The 24,529-nt window shown below is 35.3% G+C and overlaps 1 protein-coding gene across 6 annotated transcripts in view; it reads right to left on the reverse strand.

Annotated features, from left to right (window-relative positions):
* slc12a7b (solute carrier family 12 member 7b) overlaps positions 1–24,529 on the reverse strand; it is a 73,296-nt gene that overhangs the window by 32,123 nt on the left and 16,644 nt on the right. For 4 of the 6 annotated variants that reach the window (XM_048174563.1, XM_048174568.1, XM_048174562.1 and 1 more), the window contains exons 2-3: positions 1,060–1,154; positions 66–197 (exon numbers count right to left, since the gene is read on the reverse strand). In XM_048174563.1, the coding sequence (XP_048030520.1) occupies positions 66–197; positions 1,060–1,154 (227 nt within the window). Of the gene's footprint in view, positions 1–65; positions 198–1,059; positions 1,155–20,269; positions 20,787–24,529 lie in introns of those variants that run through there. The other 2 variants (XM_048174564.1, XM_048174565.1) reach the window with 2 other exon arrangements.

Consider the following 24,529-nt stretch of genomic DNA (forward strand, 5'->3'; position numbering starts at 1 on the left):
CTACAGATAAAATCTTTATGATGTTTTGGGTATTTGATAAAAGTGTAATGTTCTCAGTATGTTACCTTGACTGTTTTCTTCTTGGCGCCTTCATCCTCATCGGCCTCCTCGTGCTCTCTGACGCCCTGCGTGAGGTTTGTGTAGTTGGCCAGCTTGCTGAGCAGCGAAGACACCATGGGATTGCTGTCCATCTCCTCCTGAAAGTGTAAAGGTCATGTGTTTGATGGAGAACCGCAGTATTCCAAACCGGCAAACACAAACAACTCCTTTCAAACCTCTACAATGTCTCAAACGGTAAAAATAAATGCAGAAACCAAAGTCAAAGGACGTAATAACAGCTTTGTCTGTCCGAAATCATAAAATTATACAAAAATAAACGTCATGACCCATGAATTACTTTATTTGTGATCATAAACATGAAACGAGAATGTGGAAAACATAGGCTTGAGAATAAACATGAAGTTTGTTCAGACTCACAAATAATCTAAAAAAAAAAATAAAAATAAAAAAAATCTGGGTCAAAATAAAAAGAAGGGGAAAAATACATTTTACTTGAATGCCAGATTTTTGGCTATTAATATTTTTGTAATTATTACAGCTTATTATTTATTTAAGCAATGCAAAAAATCCACATTATAACATTATTTATTGTACAAATATATATATATATATATATATATATATATATATATATATATATATATATATATAAATATAAAAATATTAATATATCTATTAATATATATAAGTACTTTAATTAGTATTAAAAATGAGAGATTGAGAAAAATTTGAGAAAAATGAAAATTTAAAAGCACAAAAGAAAAATGTCTAGATTGATTACTGATAAAAATGTGAGGATAAATATGCAAAATTGTGGCACATGCAAAAATAAAAATAAAAATCATGGTCCTGTAATAATTATTAATCGTATTTTTTGTACTGTTAATCAACGAACATGCAGCAATGTTTAATCATATTGAACCATAAACATTTAAAAAGTTTAAAAATAGTTTAAAATAAAAAAATATATATATAAAATATAAGTTTAAAAGATAATACCTCAAAAAGTGCCATGTTTTTCCCATCATATAGAGTTCCCTTATAATCATCTGTGTTATGAATGAACGGACTGCTTTCCCTTGGGGTTCCATCACCTGTATTAGACAGATAGATAGATGGATAGATAGAAAGAAAGATGGATGGATAGAGCAACAGAACAGAGAGAAAAGACATGATTACAGCTGATTGGCACTAAAACTCTGTTTGCTTCCAGAACTCAGAGGTGTTTATGGTTATCTTTTGGGTAAATTAGGAAAAACTAGACTTGACTTCCTATCCACTGCCGTAGGTCAGAAATAATGATTTTCCTATAATTAGAGCATGATGGTGATCAATATCCTCCCAGGGCTCTACGGTTCACCGGTCAAACTCTGACGTTCAGAGCAGACGATGGCATATGGTGTCCTGTCATGAAGAGCTTCAGTGAAACGCTTATAAACCCTGAAACGTATAGCTTAAAACATGCAATTACTTGGAAGTGGACGTCGCTCACCCACTGATCCGCTCGGGTTTGTGGTTATATATAGATGTTAAATTGCAGTGATTTTAAATAAACATCTGGACTGGGCTGGATTTATTTTCAGATTACATCGCTTTATTCATTTGCTCAGACCTATCATTTCAGTGCAGATTTAGAGAGACACTGTTTTGAGAGTTTCTTAGCTTAAACTAAACCATTTTCATTCAGAAACTGCTAGTAAAATTTACAAATAAGAAACCGCAATTAACACATTGAATTATACATTAAAATTTGAAGTAGAAAGACTGAAAGAGTCTTCTATATAGAATTTTATAGGGTTCTGTCAGGTGCTTCATGTATAGAACCTTTTAGACGTTCCCGTTATTGGATCATTTTATGGATTTAGTTTTAATAATTCATTTTTTATTTTGATTACATTTATGAATTAAACAGCTCACAAACATACTTTATCACCAGAAAAACCTGTTAACATTAAAATAATATGCAATAATTTAAGACATTCCATCTTAAATAGAACCTTTTTGGCATAAAATTGAGTCAAGAACCATAGGGTTCTAAATAGAACATTTTCTTCTAAGAGTAAAATAGTATTTGCTTAAATAATTAAAAAAAAAACTTTTATTGCCCATTTATTTTAAAGCACAGTGGTACAAGATGTTAAGTTAAATATGTTCAAACTGTTCAACTTTGTAAACAACAAAGTCCAATAGTATGTTTAATGGTAAACTTAAAAAAAAAACAAGCTTTTGGAAACCTGCCGGGAACTACAAACGTGACCAGCTTCGAAGATCCATCAAAATTTGTGTATGATTATGCAATAAAACCACAAGATGCTCTAATGTGGATGTGGACTATTTCTTACAGCTTGAAACAATAGTGCATTTGCATACTGGTCTGAAACTAGTCCAGATCATTTGGTACACACATTTATGCTATATTTTTTAAATTTTTGCATCCAAAGTATACTCAAAGTGATGCTAAATTCACAGCTCACACCGAATACACCTGAATACATGGATGCATCTGACAAACACTTCTATTCAAAGCATCTTTAAGTGCATTCAAAATACAACCCGAATTCCGGAAATGTTGGGACGTTTTTGAAATTTGAATAAAATAAAAACTAAAAGACTCTCAGATCACATGAGCCAATATTTTATTCACAATATAACATAGATAACATAAAAAATGTTTAAACAGAGAAATTTTACACTTTTATCCACTAAATGAGCTCATTTCAAATTTGATGCCTGCTACAGGTCTCAAAAGGTCACAATCCGCCGTTCCATCTGCAGATGCCAACTAAAGCTCTATCATCCAAAAAGGAAGCCATATGTGAACATGGTCCAGAAGCGCTGTCATGTCCTTTGGGCCAAGGCTCATTTAAAATGGACTGTTTCAAAGTGGAAAAGTGTTCTATGGTCAGACGAGTCCAAATTTAAAATTCTTGTTGGAAATCACGGACGCAGTGTCCTCCGGGCTAAAGAGGAGAGAGACCTTCCAACAGGTTATCAGCGTTCAGTTCAGAAGCCAGCATCTCTGATGGTATGGGGGTGCATAAGTACATACGGTATGGGCAGCTTGCATGTTTTGGAAGGCACTATGAATGCTGAAAGGTATATAAAGGTTTTAGAGCAACATATGCTCCCCTCCAGATGACGCCTATTTCAGGGAAGCCTTGTGTATTTCAGCAAAACAATGCAAAACCACATACTGCAGCTATTACAACAGCATGGCTTCCTCGTAGAAGAGTCCGGGTGCTGAATTGGCCTGACTGCAGTCCAGATCTTTCACCTATAGAGAAAAACACGTCGACCACAAACTCTTCAGCAGCTGGAAACCTTTATCAGGCAAGAATGGGAACAAATTTCAACATCAAAACTCCAGAAACGCATAACCTCGGTGCCCAGACGTCTTCACACTGCTTTGAAAAGAAGAGGAGATGCTACACCATGGTAAACATGCCCCTGTCCCAACTATTTTGAGACCTGTAGCAGGCATCAAATTTGAAATGAGGTCATTTTGTGCATAAAATTGTAAAATTTCTCAGTTTAAACATTTGTTATGTTATCTATGTTCTATTGTGAATAAAATATTGGCGATTCATGTGATTTGAAAGTCTTTTCGTTTACATTTTATTAAAAAAATCCCAATATTTCCAGAATTCGGGTTGTACACATTTAATCAGTTCTACAGTACAAAACATCCTGGCTAAGATGGTAAGAGCAAGACTGACGTGTTTAACTATGCATAGTATCAAAGCAACTGTAAAAGATACAAGCCCAAAAACAACAAATGAACAGCACCAAACCTCAGGAGATGGCATTGAGACACCTGATATCCCAAATACCACACAATTCAATAGAAACAAAAGCATTTCAGACCATATGTACCTTTAGATTCAAAGGGTTTTGTGTCACTCTTTATCTTTAGAACTATTTTAGATATTCTTCACTTTAGATATTCTACTAACTACCAGTAACTGTGCAGCTACATATCAACTGTCATTAAAGTATTAATAGACTGTCTGATTAATATCTGCGAATACTGTATTTTGATACTCCTCAACAGACATTCTACTGAAAATATCTTTGCAACTACATGTCAACTTAAGCTGCGCTTCCACTGCAGGAACTTTCCCAGGAACTTTGGGATGGTGTTTGTGTGTTTCGACTGATGGAACCAGGGTCTAAATGAAGTTCCGGGTAAAAATTTCCCCTTTCAGAAAGTCCCTGCTCACGAGGTAGTACTTTTCAAAGTTCAGGAACTTTCGGGGGTGGGACTTGGGTGCTGAACATGCTGATTGGCTGAGTTCATGCAGCATTTTATTTCAGCCACCATTTTAAAAATCTGTTGCTGTGATTACAGTATGAGCTGTTTGCTATTCAAATCAATAATGGAGTTTTAAAACTATGACCGTTGGACCGACGACGAGGTTCAGGCTTTATTAAGCTTATATGCGGGAATCCAGTGGGAAATGGAAAGACACGCGCAGTCCTACGTCACCAGACTACTATTCACGGTACTTTAGACCGCAATGGAAACGCAGACAGCAACAGGTCTTTGGGGAAAACGTTCCTGGAACAGAATTGTAATTTCACTGGAAACAAGGCTTTTTCTACTAACCTTCTGTCTACTACAGTCTACTAATACTCCAATGAGAGTTAGTTGACATGTATAGTTAGTAGAATGTCTAAAGTTGACCATTGAAATAAAGTGTAACCCTGTTTTAGAAATGTAGAGCAACTCTTTTCAGAACTGCAGCTGCTGTTATAGTCAATAAGTCAATGAAAAAGTTAACTGAAATGCAGTTTTCAACATATTTTACTACGTTAAATGATCATTATTATATTCTACAATACTGTTTACATTCACATTTGCATGACTGCAGACACTTGATACAGTAAGGCAAATCTCAAGAGACGTGATCCACTTTCAAATGAATGACCCAGATTACAGATATGCTTATATCACTGCAGACGTCACAGTCCGTCATTCAACAGTTCAGAAGCAACACTGTGTGCTCCCTTCATCCAGCGATGGAAACACACAGGGAATGAATGAGAGAGCGAGATGGAAAAGAAAGAAAGAAACAATGAATAAACAGATGGACATTTGGCTCCAGGCGCAAAAAACACCAAATGTTTTCTTTGTTTGATGGGAGATTCTCAACTGCAAGTTCTTAATCAGTATTCATAAAACCAAGAACATTCCTAAAGCAAGAAAAAATAACTAAATTAGAGCTATTAGAGCTATTTGCCAAACCATGCCATGCCAACCTGCCACATTCACCGCTTATTTGCACATGGATAAACTGTGCAAAATCTCCCAAACTCCAGAGCAACAGTGGTTGATGACTCAGGAGAGTTTTATAGTCCCATTATAGTCAGTCTCAGCTTAAACCATGGCAGAACTAGAGGCTATGATGGTACCAGCCAAAATTACCAACAAGATCATCAAGTTCATCCAATCAGCAGCTACGCACTGCATGTCCTTGGCTTAAGACGATTCCTTTTCTAGGCACAACAGTTGTGGCACTCCGAAGCGAGTGTTTACAAACACTAATTGTAGACATCATGGAAGTCAAAGATCAAATATAGCTATAATCTCATCGAGAATTGAGCCTCCTTAACTCCTGAGACTAAACCAGATTCTGCTGATCAATGATGGATTATCAATTGATCCTGATAAAAGTGACCTTTCTTTTTCAGATGACAGCATCATTTCATGGACAGAGGAAATCATGCCTTTAGAATTACACAAACATTTATTTAATAGTCACTATTACTGTCGTTCATAGTAGTGTTAGTGATCTACACAAACCTCCAAGTTGTTCACACATTATCTGAGGAATAATTCATCTCTCTTCTTGGGAAGACTGCTATTACTTGAAGCGATCAGGCACACAATTTTCATCTGCTGCATGATAAAACAGGTGAAAAAAACCCTGAGGGGACCGGAGACATATTTTTAACATAGTTGAGGGAAAAAGAAAAAAAAAACATTTAAAACGAAAATAAAATAAAATATAAAAATAAAACGGAATGGAAAAATAATAAAACCAAATATAACCTAATAAGATAAAATAAAACAAATCAGAAAACAATAATATAATAAAATAATTAAAAATATTAAAATAAAATAAAAGACAGAATAAATAAATAATAAATAACAGAATAACAAAATAAAATAAAATTAATAAAATGCACAATATAAAAATAATAAAATAAAAAGTTAAAAATAATAAAATAAAATAAAAAAGCAGAATAAATAAATAACAGAATAAAATATAAAATAAAATTTAATAAAATTCTCAAAAAATAAAATAAAATAGTTAAAATTAATAAAATGAAATAAAAAAAAAAATAAAATAAAATAGTTAAAATTAATAAAATGAAATAAAATAAAAAACTGAATAAATAATAACAGAATAAAATAAAATAAAATAAAATAAAATAAAATAAAATAAAATAAAATAACCACCTGCACAAACAGCTCGTAATCACCCACTAATGCTGCAGTGGATCTGATCTGACCCTGAAGTGCTTGAGTTCACCAAACCCTCGACCCCTACAACCGCCGGTGGACACAGACTCGGTCAGATGACACAGCTCAGGTTTTTTTTTTTATTGTAATTAACAAAGAACAGACAACAACTCCACCTGAACATCACACCATCCACCAGAGAGAGATGGTGCAAATGAGAAAAGCTGATGCACAGGTGCTCAATATAGAAACAAACCTTTTTACCCTTCACACATCAGGACTTATATCAATTGTTTCCTTTCCAGGAACAACATAGTTGGAGTTTGCAAGAAAAAACAACTAAGAACGTTCTTTTCAACCTTTTACAACACATGCACAAAGGGTGAAATGAGCATGTCAGGTGGACATTAACAGGTACAGTAAAACACAGTCTCTATGGTAATAAATGGCCACATACTCTATTTATATCGGCTAAGCTCTCTCTCGTTCTGATCTTTAAGCGGCCTACAGTAGCTATGTTTTACACCGGCTGACTGTGCAAGAGACGGAGGCAGAAAGAGTCACTCCAATCCTTTTATCCAACGTGGATGTCAAGCAATTAGAAGGCCCAAAGTCTGGCAAAGTAAATAAGCCAAGTGTAAACATCTACAAGAGATAATAGCCTTCAAAATGACATCAACTTTTAACATTAAATGCCAAAATATCTTGTTGAAGTTGCTTTAGAAGTTTTTATGTATTCAAGTAAGAACAAAATCTCTCATTCTAGATGGTTGAGAAGTTTCATTGGAAATGAAGACTAGCTCAATGCAACTAGTCGCAAATGTTACCTAACGCCAGTTTAGAAAAGGTTATTCTTCTTGACAACATTAATAAGTCCAAATATGTTGTTCTAGCTGATTGTGAAGCTCCAGAACAGCAATTTCATGTTTATAGTAAGAACTACTGTAAGACCAACTCAATGGATCTAGTCACAAATGTCACTTCAGTTATATCAGTTTAGAAGAGGTTATTTTCTGTCCGAAAGCATTAAAATGGCAAAATATCTCATTCTAGCTGATTGTGAAGTTCTGGAACAGCAATTTCATATCTACTAAAGAAAGAAATAAGACTAACTCAATAAACCTAATCACGTCATATCCTTCAAAATGCACTTCTTGCATTTTTCCTCAAGGTGAATCACTGTAATCCTCATTTTTAAGTCATTAAAATGACAAAATATCTCATTTTAGCTGATGTTGATGTTCTGGACCTTCACATTCAAATGAAGACCGGGGTATATTCTTGGTTGATAACATTAAAACAACCACATATCTTCTACCTAAAATGTTCAACTGAACTAAAAACGAGAGTTAGTGCAACACAACCTTCAAAAAGTCACTTAAAATCAGTTTATACACACTATGCAGGTTCTATATTAACATTAAAACACTCAATTCCAGGTAGTTTACACCAACATCCACTGGTATCACAAACCAGAAAGTGTGAATCCAGGGTGCCGAGCCTCACGCAGAGCACTTACCCCGCGGACGGGAGCTCGACCCCGGCTCCATGCTGGCGATGGAGAGAGAGGGTGAGATGGGGTCTGCCGAGGGTCCCTAAAGAGACGCGCTCAATGGGGGTCTCCGGTGTCCCCTGCTGCCTGAGGTACAGACGCTGCTAAACTATAGTGAGCTCTGATGATCAGAGCCTGTGACGGTGCCAATAAAACACAGAGACATCAGTCCCTGAGCGCTTGATCCCTGATCTAAACCACTCACCCAGACACGGGGGAGGAGCGGAGAGACGGAGAGAGAGAGAGTGAGGGATAAAGAGAAAGGTAGGAAAGTGATTGATGGAGACAGAGGCTGACAGAGAGACGGCATTTCAACACACTACAGCTACGGTCAGTATGACAGTACACGCATCCGAAAAACTATTTCTAAACAATTTCACTTTCTAGAAGGCATATTTGATACAACAGAGCGAGAAAAATGACACACACTGGTACTGTGTTGGTATGCAACTCGATGCTGATAATTGTTTATCATATTAAAGTAACAAAAATGTCCCTAAAAATCAAAAAATGATGTGAATGAATGAATAATAGTTACAATAATAAAACAATAATATTATTTCATTTTATTATTAATCTCATATAATTAAAATTAATAATAATAACAATATTATAGATTTTTTATATTATTATTATTAACACAACAATAGTAACAATAATAAAAGCGACAATAACAGTCAATTTTATTAATAATATTAAAATAATAATAATTACTATTATCATAGCTATTTTATTAAAATAAAAAAAATATGTGAATGAATGAATAAACTTTTAAAACAAAATAATTAATTACATATTACATTAAAAAAATTATTAAATGCATTAAAACATTTATTTATTTATTAATGAAAATTGTTGATGCATAGCATGCTCATAATCTTTTATTTAAATCAACATTAAGATTTTAGGTTAAAAAGTTTAATAAAATGTTATTTTTAACCATCTTTTTGCCTTATAAGCTTCATTTTAAATGGTTTTAATACATGCATATTAAATGCATATTCATAAATGCATATTTATATTAAAATATATTATATAAAATACCATATATATATATATATATATATATATATATATATATATATATATATATATATATATATATATATATATATAAAATAAACTGATTTAAAAAAATAGATTTTAAAAAAATGACGAAATATTTATTTTCATGAAAATTTGTGTCTGTAATATTGCATTATTATTTTTTATTTATTTATTTTTTTAAAAGTAATAAGGCACTTGAGGTGGTGTTATATTGTAAATATAGTCATGTGTCATGTCCATGAACATCCTTTAGCAGTGACTACAGTCACAATACAGCACAGCTTCTCGTATCGTATTGCTTTATTGCAGGAACTGACTTTATGACTCTCATATTAATTGCTGGTCGTCTAGGGGCTCTTCATCAGCATGTGAACTGGGCAGTAATCACTTAACCAGATTAACCAAATCCTGTCCTTTTTTAACGTAGCAGGACCTGAGGAAGAGAGGCCCACGCATGACAGAAACTTCATTTACGACACTGACCTTAAAACAGGCCTAGAAATGAGAGAGGATGCAACCGTTTGGGAAACAGACGTCTTTAAACCACTGTTTAAACTTAAATAATGACAAAAAAAGTTAAATTGTCACAATGTGTGATTAAAAAGTCAGACACAATCTTAAAACTTAAAATAAAACATTTTTCTGTGGGTTCGTCCTCATTCGAGGTGGTCAAACACCAGCTCTCTCGTGCTGTAAGCCATTAAAGCCTTCAGGTAAAAGGAGCGCTGCTTACGTAATAGAGCATGCTGGGATTGCGGGGGCCGGTGAGCGGGGGGAGGGGTGTGCTGGGCGGGTTCAGAGATCACAGACAATCAAGACCAATTATCACACAAACCCCCAGTGAGACTCCAGCTTTATGAGTGTGAACCGCTGCATTTCATCAGCCTTTGAAATTACATCTCAACGCTATAATAATCACATCAAACCAGGATTTAAAACATGTTTGATTACATTTTTGAAAAATGATCACCAAAACTGCCAACAAAAAGAAATTCTGTCTATGTGTGTAGAAGTAAATCCTCCTAAAGGGGTCATATTAATATAATAATAATAATAATAATAATAATAATTATTATTATTATTATTATTAATAATATTATTGAATCTAACATAAATATAATTATAATATATATATATAATACGAATAATATATAATTGTATTATTATTATAATTATTATTAAAAACAACAATAATTCTAGTAACAACAATAAGAGTAAATTATATTAATATAATATTATTATTATTGCTAATAATAAAGCCATAACAGTAAATTGATATTATGATTATACATATAATAATAATAATAATAATAATTATTATTATTATTACTAACAAAATAACAATAATAATAGATAAATAATAATAGATAAATCACTACTAAAATAATACTAACAACAAAAAATATTATTATTATTTGTAGATTATGAGCCCTTCAGGAGGATCAAGACAGATTTAAAGCTTGCGACTCTTTGGCGAAACACATGCTGTAGTCTAAAGCTCAATACTGAGGTTTCGATTTCTGTCTAACAGTCATTATTTCTGTCTGTCACAAGCTCTTCATATATCACACACTCACTTCCTCTGACCCTGAAGAAAATAAAGAACTGGGATGTTATTTCATACAACAACACAGTGTCCATTATAAGAACACAAATCACACACAGGCCTATAAATGAATTCAGCAAATCATCAAAACCATACAGCAATTCTACAGTATGCATTTTAACTGGCATCAAACCAAACTATAAGTTAAATAAGGAGGGAGGCCTAAAGTGTGTGCAAAAAGACAACATCATTATCTCTATAAATATCTATTAAAAAAGCAAGGTTTCTCCAGCAGAGGGGGTCAGTAAGTCACTGAGGAATGATGGATGTGCTTCAAATCAGTCTCTTGCACTGTGTTACCTGAACATGGACTGTGTTCAGAATAGCATAAATCCACACTACTGCTGTAGTATATAGTATGTAAAGCATGCACAGCATGCAGATTGTCTGTATGCATGATGATAAAATGTGCATGACTTCACCTTCCGCTTCCGGTGTAATGAATGAACCGGAAGTGATATCTTTTTCTAGACTAGAATATTTGATTAAAAATGCAAAACACCATTTAAATTGGCCATATAACACGTTTAAAATATGTAAAAGTATACTTGAAGATATACACTCCTGCATAATTGTCTGTTCATTCACAATCGCTAATTGAGTTTCTCTACTCGACTCCAGCAGCTGTTTTTCCAGCCTGTGATTTCTGTGCGTCAGCCAGAGCTGTTAAAGTGAAGGAGCAATTACATCTTGATGCAATGGCAGCGGTGAATCAGCGCAGCGCAGCGGGGAATAACAAGCACAGATTAAACCCACGTTTAAAGGAAAGTGGCTACTGACGGAGAGGACCAAATTACAAAGAACACAACATGTTCCCTAAAAAGTGATTTAGTGAGTCGAGATCTTGCTCAGTGTCTAGATGTGACGGTCGGTTAACTTTACATGCATCACAGATACTGCTGTCAACAAAAACATTTTCTGCACGAATGGTTACTACAGATTAGATTACAGCAGACGTGACACAGCAGGACTAAGTGGCGTTTTGCATGAAGGTCTGTTCCAAAACAAATGTTAGAGAAACCTGTTATGATTAGGGTTGGGAATCATTCAGGAATCAGATACTTGTTATAAAATAAAAACTTTGATTCCTCTTATCGATTCCTTTGTGTGCATTTTGATATGACTTTAAGAAGACAAAACATATGCACAGAAAGCCGCCTCTCATATGTAAAGGGTTAGTTCACCCTCAAATGAATAAAGACTTTTCAACAAAATCTATATGGGCCGATTTCAAAACACTGCTTCATGAAGCTTTATGAATCTTTTGTTTCGAATCAGTGATTTGGATCTCCTATCAAACGGCTAAACTGCTGAAATCATGTGACTTTGGCGCTCCGATTCATTGATTCGATCAGTGAAGCCCTGAAGCAATGTTTTAAAATCGGCCCATATAGATATTGTTGAAAAGTCTTTATTTTTTTTATTTTTTTGGCGCATAAAAAGTATTTTTGTCGCTTTATAATATTAAGGTAGAACCACTGAACTCACATGAACTCTTTTAAATATGTTTTTAGTAGCTTGATGGATCTTGAAAGTTTGAATGGCTTCGCTCTCAACAGAGGCCTCACTGAGCCATCGGATTTCATCAGAAATATCTTAATTTGTGTTCCGAAGATGAACGAAGGCTGTAGAACGACATGAGGGTGAGTAATTAATGATATTATTTTCATTTTTGGGTGAACTAACCCGTTAATATGTGATACTGAGTTCTCTTCCACGTCTTTTTGAACTTGAATTGGCAAATACACACAAAAATATGTCAAAATATCCTCATAAACACAGTTGATTATGTCTTAAGTGAATGCAAACAGTTGACAAAAACGCATGTGTGTCAGTAGCCTATATTGGATCCGTGCAGCTCTTAAAGTGACAACAGCCTAATATTCCTGCTGCCGTCTCTAATATTAATCAAACAAAAGACAATGAGAAAATTCAGTCACTGTTCTTGACTAAATAACGTTTGGAAGTATATTTGTAATATATATTTTATTTATAAAGTACGGTGTTATTTTACATTTGATTACAGTTTCTGTTCCTGAATACTATCATATTTTTGTTCAGCTGAATTTATTCATGCGATTGCTAATTTCTTTATTTGTTCTTTTTTAATTAATGAGCATTTACTTGCCTTTAAAGGTGCCCTTGATTCAAAAATTGAATTTACCTTGGCATAGTTAAATAACAAGAGTTCAGTACATGGAAAAGACATACAGTGAGTCTCAAACTCCATTGTTTCCTCCTTCTTATATAAATCTCATTTGTTTAAACGACCTCCGAAGAACAGGCGAATCTCAACATAACACCGACTGTTACGTAACAGTCGGGGTGTACGCCCCAATATTTGCATAATGCCAGCCCATGATGTTCCCAACATTATGAAAGGCATTAGACAAGGGCAGCCAGTTAACGTCTGGAGCTGCACACAGCCGAATCATCAGACTAGGTAAGCAAGAGCAACAGCGAAAAATGGAAGATGGAGCAATAATAACTGACATAATCCATGATAGCATGATATTTTTAGTGATATTTGTAAATTGTCTTTCTAAAAGTTTCGTTAGCATGTTGCTAATGTACTGTTAAATGAGGTTAAAGTTACCATCGTTTCTTACTGTATTCACGGAGACAAGAGCCGTCGCTATTTTCATTTTTAAACACTTGCAGTCTGTATAATGCATAAAGACAACTTCATTCTTTATAAATCTCTCCAACAGCGTAGCATTAGCCGTTAGCCACTGAGGACAGCCTCAAATTCACTCAGAATAAAACTTTAACATCCAAATAAATACTTTACTCACATAATTCGAAGCATGCATGCAGCGTGCATGACGAACATCTTGTAAAGATCCATTTTGAGGGTTATATTAGCTGTGTGAACTTTGTAAATGCACTGTATTATAGTCGAGAGCTCGGGGGGCAGGGAGCACGCGATTTAAGGGGGCGGCGCCGAGTGTAAATCAGTGCATTGTTAATGATGCCCCAAAATAGGCAGTTAAATTAATTAAAAAAAATCTATGGGGTATTTTGAGCTGAAACTTCACAGACACATTCAGGAGACACCTTAGACTTATATTACATCTTGTGAAAGAACGTTCTTGGGCACCTTTAATATAAATTTCAAGCATTATTAGTTAGGCTAGTTGGTATTTTTAAACCATATAGGCAAAAGTTCATTGTGTAAGTGTTTTTATCCTGTTGATTTTTTGTTCATGGTATTCAGCTACAATTAAATGTTTTGCATTAAGACTTAATGTGCGTCCCAATTCGCATACTTATGCACTATTCCATGACGTTTTTAAGTATAAATAGTGCAAATAGAATGTTCACACTGAAAATAGAAAAAACAAAAAGAACACTTTAAATACCCGGATGACGCACTAAATTAACGGAACAAAAGTGTGGAATGTTGGACACTTCATGCACTCAACTCTTAATTAATTATGCATAATTACATCGCCTTAATTATGTAGTGGATAGGGAGGGAGGATCAGACTCCATTGTTAAATGACAAAATAACCTTATACAATTCACGCACTACATGGATGAGTACATAGTGCATAAGTACATAGTGTGTCATTTGGGACGCAACTTTAGAATAAATGTGAATGATATCGAAGTTTTTGTTTGTTTATTTTTTAAATATGAACCAAACTAGTTGTTAACGACGTGTTTAAATGCACATCAGAGATGTGCAAGAATCACAGGGAAAGAGATATAAGCTTCGATTCATGCAAATTGCCAGATCTTGCTAGAAAAAAAAAAAAAGTGAACAAGATCAAGGCTGTAATAAACTGAGATAAATCCAAAGCCTTATATTGAAAACAAGACTAAAAATATCACGTCCCACACCTTCCTACTTTATTAACTGCATAAACTGGATCTTTTTATGAGCCGAGCTCAAACAACAAAGCCCAAAAATGCTTGTTATATGAGCATGGCTCATAAAGTGATCCAGTTTATGGAGTTAATACAGTGTGCAGGTGTGGGTCGCAATATTTTGGTCTTATTTTCAATATAAAGCATTATAATAAGTGGACATGGCAACATGTCAAGAGCGAGCCTTACAAAACACAGAAACAAAACAACACCTCTGTAGACAGTGGTTTAGTTAAAATGGCAGAGCATAACAAATCTTTGGTCTCTTTAATATTAATTTGGTCAAAAATAGTGGATACAAACATGTGAGATATTGCTATGGTTACCAAGCTGTCAATCATCGCAGAGTCATTTTCTGTACACACACAGAACGATAAGTCACTCCTGAAACTTTACAGTGTGTATGTGGCCTATATTTAACTAAAACTACAACCATAAAAAACATTTTCATCACTTGAAATAAACGTTAACTGAAATAAAATATTAAAAAAACCTTTATCCAGCTGACAAAGCAAGTTAAAGCAGTTAAAGCCATTATCAGTCATTATCTACACAACAAGCTATATGTCAAACGGTCAATGTTTGTCTAAACATAAAGCATTTTGAATTAACCTGCATGCAAACATGATGTGTTGATGTGCAAGACATTCAGTGCGTCTTATTATTAGAGTTTTTAAGGCTGATTGTGCACTGTTATCTGGTTTATCTGGTTAACTTTAAGGTTACTTCAGGCCATTTGCTTCAGTGCTCCATGTTTGGCCATTGCTTTCTCAGACTTTTAGGCTGTAAAAATGAATGATTGCATAGAAAGCTCTTCAGAGGAACTAAAGCTGGGAAAGGGAAAGTGGCCGGTAAAGGATGTGGAGCCGGCAGGTCAGCGCTCAATGTGTGACACACAGGGAAACACACGTAGGGTCTTATCGGCCACAGCACATGTTGAGCAGACATCGGCCTGCCAGGAAACAGGAAGTGCAAGGTTCTAAATGACAACAAAGCAGCGAGAAACAGAAACTACCAATGCATTTTATTCAGGATGCTCTAGTTATCACCTTGATATTACAGAAATGACTCACACAAAAGTGAAATCTCTCATTATTTCATGTCATTCCAAACCCATATGTTGTTATTGTTTCCTGTGAAACACAATCTTTACGCAGATCCGTACCATTACAATGTTCTTCCTCAGCATTTTTGTCCCGTTTACAAATTATCTAAACATTCTTAAATCAAAATCAGTTGCATTTTCTGAAAAATGTATCAAAATTAAGTGAGTTTTTGCTTAAAAACAAGATTTGATAATGGGGTTGGAAAAATAATCTTGTTTTTCCTTTGAATTAAGTTTTTTTTTTACCTACTTGTTTTAAGCATAACCTTAATTTTGAGTCAAGAAAATGTAATTTTGCTTCAAGTAAATGTATATTCATTCTAAAAAAAATAATAATTATGCATTACATTATGTTGTGTTTTAGAGTTAAAGGAAATTTCCATAAACTTAACGGAAAATGTCCTGGCAGAAAATTACCAGAACTTTTTCCATTTTTCTACAGATTTTCTTACAGTGTTGATTTATGAATGTTTAGGTACACTCTAAAAAATGCTGGGTTAAAAACAACCCAAGTTGGGTTGAAAATGGACAAACCCAGCGATTGGGTTGTTTTAACCCAGCGGTAGGGTTAAATGTTTGCCCAACCTGCTGGGTAGTTTTATTTAACTCAACTATTGTTTAAAAATTACTGTATTGGTTAATTAAAATTAACCCAAAGTATGTTGGAAATGAACATCTATTAATGTTCAATGAATAATTATTAAACAATAAACATTTATTAAATTGCTTATTAATAAATTTATATGAATAAACTATTAAACTATTAAATTTATATTAATAAAATATTAAAGCTTATTAATAAACATTCACCTTTTGTCTATTATTGTTGCCTCTAATTGCATCTGGTTTTTAATTTCCCAACTATTTTGGGTTCATTTTAAGCTAGCCATATAGCAATTTTTAAACAATAGTTGGTTTAAATAAAACTACCCAGCAGGTTGGGCAAACATTTAACCCAACCGCTGGGTTAAAACAACCCAATCGCTGGGTTTGTCCATTTTCAACCCAACTTGGGTTGTTTTTAACCCAGCACTTTTTAGAGTGTATTTGTACTTGAAAACAAGACAAAAATTCTAAGTAAGAAATAATTTTCTGCAGTGAAAAAACACCAAAAATCACCATAAAAGTATCATAATATAATCCATATGACTCAAAGAGCTATATTTCTATTCACATGATAGTTTTATGTATGGAACAGGCTGAAATTTAAGTCATTATTCACAGCATGAATTTGAAAATGCAGAGATAAGAGTTTTTCCAAATATAACCAAGCCTTCATTTTGATCTGTTCCTCACATAAACCTGCTGTACGGCTTCAAAAGACATGCAATTCTCCTTCTGTGATCCACAAAAAAACAACAATGAAATGACATGTATCTGATTAAATAATATGAGAATTTTCACTTTTGTGTGAACTATCCCTTTAAGTAAAGCAGGCAGATATGTAAGGAACAATGGTGAATTATTAGGAAATCCAAAACCTACAGTACAGCGAGTGCTGCTTTATCTGATGTACGAAATGTACGGCAGTGAAGAGGAATGCACGGCGTCTGAGTTTGTTTGGCAGTGATGTTGTGTAAAGAGGGTGTGGTGTGAACACTGACACAAACACACAGGAGGATTTCCACATCTGGTTGACGTTACAGTCGCCAGTGGTCGAGGGGGAGAAAAATGACATGCAACATGACGTCATGGGAAGCCATGCTGGAAAACAAAAAAATACAAAACACATCCTAGAAAGTCTTTGCTGAATCAAGAGAAAGGTCTGTAAGAGGCCTCGTACAACCAACAGACACTGAAAGAAATGAACCGCAGTGAATGTGCAGGAATATCCATGAACTTATTAATCAAATAAAGCTGAAAACCAGGCCCTCGCTTAATGAATAATGGCCTCTGCCACATTACAGTTCAAGTTCAAGCTGGTGCAATGGTATAAATGTGTCATGATATCTTGTAACTTTTAAACCGTGGTAGATAAATTTGCATGGAAATCAGTGGTAAGGACTGTTTTACATTATTTGAAATTGACAAAAGAAACATGGAGTATTATGAAAATGTAGAGCGTGACGTGTCCCAAAACCAGTCAAGATGAGGAAAAACATGTTTTTAAGTTTTTTATTGTTAACAATTTCCCATGCAACACAGCTCGTCCAATCAGAATTTAGAGTCTGAACAACATAGGTTTTAGCATACAGCATCCTCTAAGCTAGTTGTTCCTCAGTTTTCTTCTATTATCAGTCTCAATCTGACACAAACGATCATTTCTTCAGAAAGCAGAAATTCAGAGCACACTCCGTGGTTTCGTAACAGATCGTTGACACAGAAAGACGAAGCCTCCCTCATTACACACACGCTGTGCATTCACACAACCATCAACCACTTCACATCCATATTATTTGACATGAAATACTTCTAAAATGCATTAAACAAACACTGCTGTCTGTACTTCTGCATTTCTACAGCACCTAAAATGTGATTTGTGCAAAAGAGTCCATGCAATAAAGAGGTTTCACAGGGTGGAATCATGAATCACAGCCTGAAATCATCATAAATTATATTTTGGGATCCACTAACAATGGTTATCATGGGCACAAGCTGCTGTGCTGTTTAAATACGCAATAGGATGTGGATGACTTTAATAATCGTCTTGCTTGGCGTTGTTGAATCAGCAAAAAACTACATGGGAAATGTGAATCGAAAATCCCCTAAATCTGCTGATATCAGTTTCATAAAGCATCACACATGAGTGATTGCATTGTTTTCTTGCATTTAACGTTTAATAAAACGACTGGTCACCTCCTTAAGTTCATAAAACTGCATTTATTCTCGCTGAGCTGAATGCTTTGAGTAGATAAAGTACATGCTGAGAGGGTTTACAGTTGTTATTCAATTTCAGGTTGCCTTTTTCATGGGTGGAGATCTGGAATAATTGGATACAGATGTCGGCCGCAGTGCTGTATCCTAGTAATATGTAATCAGGCAGAAACACAGGGAGTGAGAGCGTCCTTATCTCTAAGGAGGCACTTGTGGTTACGACGAGGACTGGCGACTCTATATGGTCCGTGACCTTCATCTGTAAAGTCCAAAAGAAATACAGACAAAGAACAGCTCCTGATACTACAGTGAATGTGAAGGGTGGAGTCTTAAACTCCCACCGGCGGGAACCAACAGGAAGCAAGCAACATGACAAATCAATAGCACTGACTGGAATCTGAGTCCGTGTTCATCTCACAGGAGAGACGGGGAAGAAAAACAGCCGTTGCACAACACAGAAAACTGCCCGCTTACATAACCCTTAATATGCATTCAGTTCCTCTACTGAGCCTGTAAAATTTGGGCCGTAATTGTAAGCCAGGGTAGCAATTAGCAGGAGAAAAGCCATCGGCTGGTACACGACATGTAACAACAGTTCGTTTCTGTAGAGATTCATTAGAGATGAACTCGATGACCTGTGCTCGTTACACGCTGAGAGGTAAAAAACTAAAGAAATATGCCATTGTTTTCCAGCCAATATTCAAAATGCATCTCAATATTTATGTATTTGCTCTAAAATGACTTTTTTCCCAAACAGAGAAATCATTTTTTCAACCTGCAAATAGGCAAATATATTCAAAAATGTTTAATGCATTAAGTAAAATATTGCCTGTTTTCAATGTTTTTTTTCACTAAATGAACACAAGATTATATTTAATAATTTTAATTTGCAGAAATTTATTAATGCATATAAATAAATAAGCAATTTTAACTAGGTTATTTCTGTTAAAACATTTTAAAAGAAGTAAACTGTCACAGCAAACATTTTTGAATGATGATACAAACAAATCACTGAATCAGAGACTCGATTCACTGAAATTGATTCACATTAATGAATCAAACTTATTAACTCTAACATTATTTGTGCTACTTTAAATACAAAACTCTATCGTAAACATTTATCTTAATGCCATCACAAGACAAAACATTACACTATTTTATAAATCGTAATGGCCAAATACAAAGTGCATTAAAATACTGCAATATTCGTGATGATGCTCATGTTTTATTGCCAGCAAAATCACAGTGAATTTATCATGAATATTCAATATGAAATGCTATACTAACATTTCTATCCTAATGCCATTAGAAGACAAGGATCGCAAAATTAGTCTAATGATAAAGCCAGCTTAATTCACAGTGAATTTTTTAATGCATATTCAATATATCCCCCTTCTTAAGTTGGAACAGGAAACATGTTGTTAAACTATGCCAGAGAAAGCAGAAATAAGTATGCAATAAATGCATAAATATTGACTAGATTCAGTACTTCTAGTGATAATGTGCACTAACTGAAGCATTAAATGAAACCATAAAAGATGCAAGAACAACATCACATGAGCTTGTCTTCAGCACATGCTTCTCTCGCCCATGTGAAAAGAGGAAAAAGAGAAGGCGTGTTCACTCAGCACGGAGAGAAAGAGAGAGAGAGAGAGAAAGACAAACAAACTACGGACAGTGACCCGTTCAGTTAACCTGAAGCGGCACTTTACACTAACTCCAGCTGGGCTGTTTGGATTCACACACCATGGTTTGGAAAATTCCCAGGCTCACCTACGGCTTCTTCATCCTCCTCCTTCAGGACGTTGTTGTCATCTGTGTCTTCCTGAGCTGACTTTCTGCCATCATCCACGGGGACCACAGTGAAGTTGGTGGGCATTTTCTCACCATGTGTCTGTCTGCGAGACGTCTGACTTTCTCCTTATCTGTTTTCTCACCCTCTGCCTCTCCTCCTCGGCGCTGGCTTGTTTGAGTTGTGGTTCGAAGTTCTCAGTTGTGCTCCTATCTCTTTGACACCGGCTTGACCATGTGACCTGCTTGCCTCCCTATAAGGAGTTAGGAAAGCTCCGCCCTGTGGGTCGTCCTTAATGCACACAAGAGCTGAATCTCCTCCTTTCTCCCCTGCGGCAGTATGAACCTCCGCAGACACAACAAGACACCAGATAAAAGGAAGCTATTGATTGAGAACCTCTTCAAGGGACTTCCTCCTGGTCAGCAGGGTTATTATCATTAACTAAAACTACACTAAACCCAACTAAAACTTGTAACTTAAAATAAATGGTAACTGAAATAAAATAAAATATGAATAATAGAATTAATTTCTTGTTGTATTCCTTTGGAATTTGAATAAATGTAAAATATAAAAAAGCTTAAGCATTTCTAAAACTGTCATACATTTCTCAGGATTCTATGATGAATATAAAGTTCAATAAAAAGCATTTATTTGAGGTAGAAATCACATTATAAATTTCTTTACTGTCACTTTTGGTCAGTTTAATGCATCCTTGCTGAATAAAAGTATTAATTTCTTACTTACTGACCCAAACTTTTGAACAGCACTGTACGTCACATTACAGATGTAAAATATAGCTGCGAGCAGCAATTATCGGGGATCAAGCACTTTAAGTTCTTTAAGCAAGTGTGTAAAATGGTATTAGGTTTTATTTAGCAATCCTGTAACCATCTCGATCATAGATGGAAAAGACTATAACAGGCAATTTACCACATGAAATAAATGTTTTTTAACAGTTATTGAGGTTGAGCCAAAAACCTAGGATTAGTTGTTTTCTGTCATAATCTCCAAAATTAATGAACAATTCGATGGACAGCAGCAGTCCTAGAGGCAAAGTTACTCTGTATGTTGAGTTCTACCATGTGGTATGAATATTGTGGACGTGTGAAAAAAAAAAAAAAAAAAAAAAAAACGCACGATACACAATCGTTTATGCACGTGAAAAATGCCAAGGCGGCCCCCAGTGGCTGATTTCTTTCAAATTTCTTAAAGGCCTCTAGGTTTCTTTCTGATCGGCTTCTGTCAACCTTGTCTGATAACTGCTCAAACTTCATTGGCCGATGGCGGACGTTTTTTGAGATACGTCAATGTCCTCATAGATACTCATGGCACCTCAGACAAAGATGCTGCATGCATGCCATTTTCAGGTCAATCGGACTAACGGTGAAAAAGTTATAGCCAATTACATGTATTTTTTTTCCTGTTATAGCGCCACCAAGTGGCCAGTTGCTGCATCCTTTTTTACGCAGCCACAGAATGAACTCTTACATAGGTGTGCTGAGTTTTAGTGGCTCCGCGTACTTCAGACGTTTTGGCCCTTAGGGGCCGTGAATCTGAACTTTTTTTGATAATTACTGACAATCAGAATCCAGAGAATCTTGCTATTTTGGTTGCCAAAAACCTAGGACTAGTTTGCAAAAGTAGGTTTTTCAAAAAATCCAAAATGCCTGAAAATTTTGCTGAACGACAAGCGAATCCTGATTGGCCTGATGGGGGAAAGTACGAAATGGCTCATAACTCCCAAACCAAAACTCCCAACGTGTCTTATATCGTTGCAATCCTTGGCTCAAGATGGACAAAATGCATGGTGACATTGTAGATGGTGTGAGTACTACCAGCCCTCAAAGTTTCAAGTCCGAATTTATGGATGTAATATAGGGTACTGACAAATATCCTGTTTTCACCCACCTGTTAACGAACACTCAATCCATACCGACTGTATTTATGTGAAATACTCCACATGATGGACATTTTGACAACAATTTGTGCATTTGACCATTCAGGCGCAAGGAGAACTGATCGCTCAGACAGCGCGCAATCAGTTCTCCTTGCGCCTGAATGGTCAAATGTACAAATTGTTGTCAAAATGTCCATCGTGTGGAGTATTTCACATAAATACAGTCAGAGAACGCTTCTGTTCTGTGTCATTCAGTGCGTTTTGCATGCATTTTGCAATGTGTGGGTTGTCATCATTGATTTTGAAGTAGTTCCACAGCCCTGAGGCTGACATTTTTTCTGCTGCTGCCGTCGGTGTCTCTGTGCACGGAAAATTTTATCAGTTACGCCACGTGAGATTTCGGACATTGGTATCGGGGGTATTTTTATGAGTATGAGTACAAGTACATGAGCTCGGTATCGGGCCCAATACCGATACTGGCATCAGTGCATCTCTAGAAGAAACGTATTTTAACATCAAAGCAATGATTCAAGGCATGTTACTGTAAACACATTTGTGACACCTGACCTGACTGAATAATGCATGAGTAAACACACTCGCCCATAGGCACAATGCAAACACAAGGCCAAAGGTACAGCAACCTGTCATTAAAGCAGCCAAACAGCATAGCTCTGTGGTTGGACAGGTTAATTTGTTTTAAGGTGCGCTTATTCCACACAGACAATACGAGACCTGACATTCTGTACGGTGGGATCATTTGGCTGCAATAGTTGTCATGCTTCACAAGTCATGAGCTGTTTTGTCTTCATGACCCTTGACATGCAGTTCAGCACAGTATAAAGACAAGCCTGCACTGGTTGTGTGGAAACTTATAGTTTTACATCTAACAGAGTTTTACATTTAGAAATGAAAATGAAAGGTTTGCAGCACAGAGGAAAATTCAGTCAAATCTACCAAATCTGAAACAAGAATAATGGTTTGCTATAAGCAGCTCATCTCATCGTTTTCCTGCTTGCTTTTGTTGCTGTTGTTGATGTGAAATTCTTCAGCTGTGTTACACAACAGAGATGCTGTTGTGGAATCAGGAAAACCTGCAGCATTCTTAAATGTGATTCATGCTGATCAGACATCAGATGTACAGATGTAAGAAGCACATACTTTTAAAATGAGTAGTTATTTCCGTGCAGAAATAATATACTTTATTAAAATAATATTATTTAGTGTGAACTGAGTGTAATGTTTTCAGACGCTAAATTAAAACATATTATAGAAACAAAAAAGGGCTAGAATTATTTTTCCTTTGATTCCTTGGCTCCAGATGATTCAATTGCACCTTATGACGTCATTTCCCATCATGAGAAAATTTTTCTTTTTCCAACTCCTCCTAGGACGTTCTCCGATTTCACGAAAATTTAACAAGATCATCTTCAGGCCATGCCAACAAAAAGTTTGGAAAGTTTGGAATTCAAGTTGAATTGTCAAACCATTTTCGAAACCATGCAAACAAATTTTACGTAGCGCTTTTTGAAATTTTACTCAATGCTTTAACATATTCCAACCAAACTTGGTCCATGTCATCACAAGCATGACCTGACATTACATGCTACATTTTGGTGCAGCACCACCTACTGTTTAGGAGATATGAAAAAGGCTATTTTTGCTTATAACTTCTGAACGGTTTTGTCCAATAATCATAAAAGTTGTCTTGTTAGATTCAGGGCATCATGCCAAATCGAATCCAATTGATATCCAATTTTCCAATTTCGGCCATTTTGGGCATCGGACATTTCGAATTTTGTAGTAAAATGCTGTATTTTATGAACGCTTTAATGTATCAATACAAATCTCAGTATGGGTCATCGGCACGATTCCCTTAAGGAGTCTGAGAAGTTTTGGACCAGCGCCACCTAGTGGTAAAAAACATTGACATGCTCATAACTTTGGATGTGGTTGACTTATTTTCATGGGAGTCATCTCTTTGGATTTCTGAATCCATGCCAAGTCCAACGATACCAAACATGCTAGGTTTCACCTTATGGTCAGTGCAACGATGTGATTTAGCTTTTAAACAACATTTGCGAATATCTTAGAAACCATTAGTCCGATGGAGACGTACAAACCACCGTATGACAATCAAAAGCAGGTTGTTGACTATACGCTAATGGCCAAATGTCAAAATTTTGATAGTAAGTGGCAAAAAAATGCAATTAAAGTCATGTGTGGGTAATTATTTATGCATACATATTTATAAATGTCTTTAATTCCTAAACAAAATGAAATATTTTCACTAAATTTGACACACTTCATGTATGGAGGC

This window comes from Megalobrama amblycephala, linkage group LG22 (assembly GCF_018812025.1).
Source record: "Megalobrama amblycephala isolate DHTTF-2021 linkage group LG22, ASM1881202v1, whole genome shotgun sequence".
Classification (NCBI taxonomy): Eukaryota; Metazoa; Chordata; class Actinopteri; order Cypriniformes; family Xenocyprididae; genus Megalobrama; species Megalobrama amblycephala.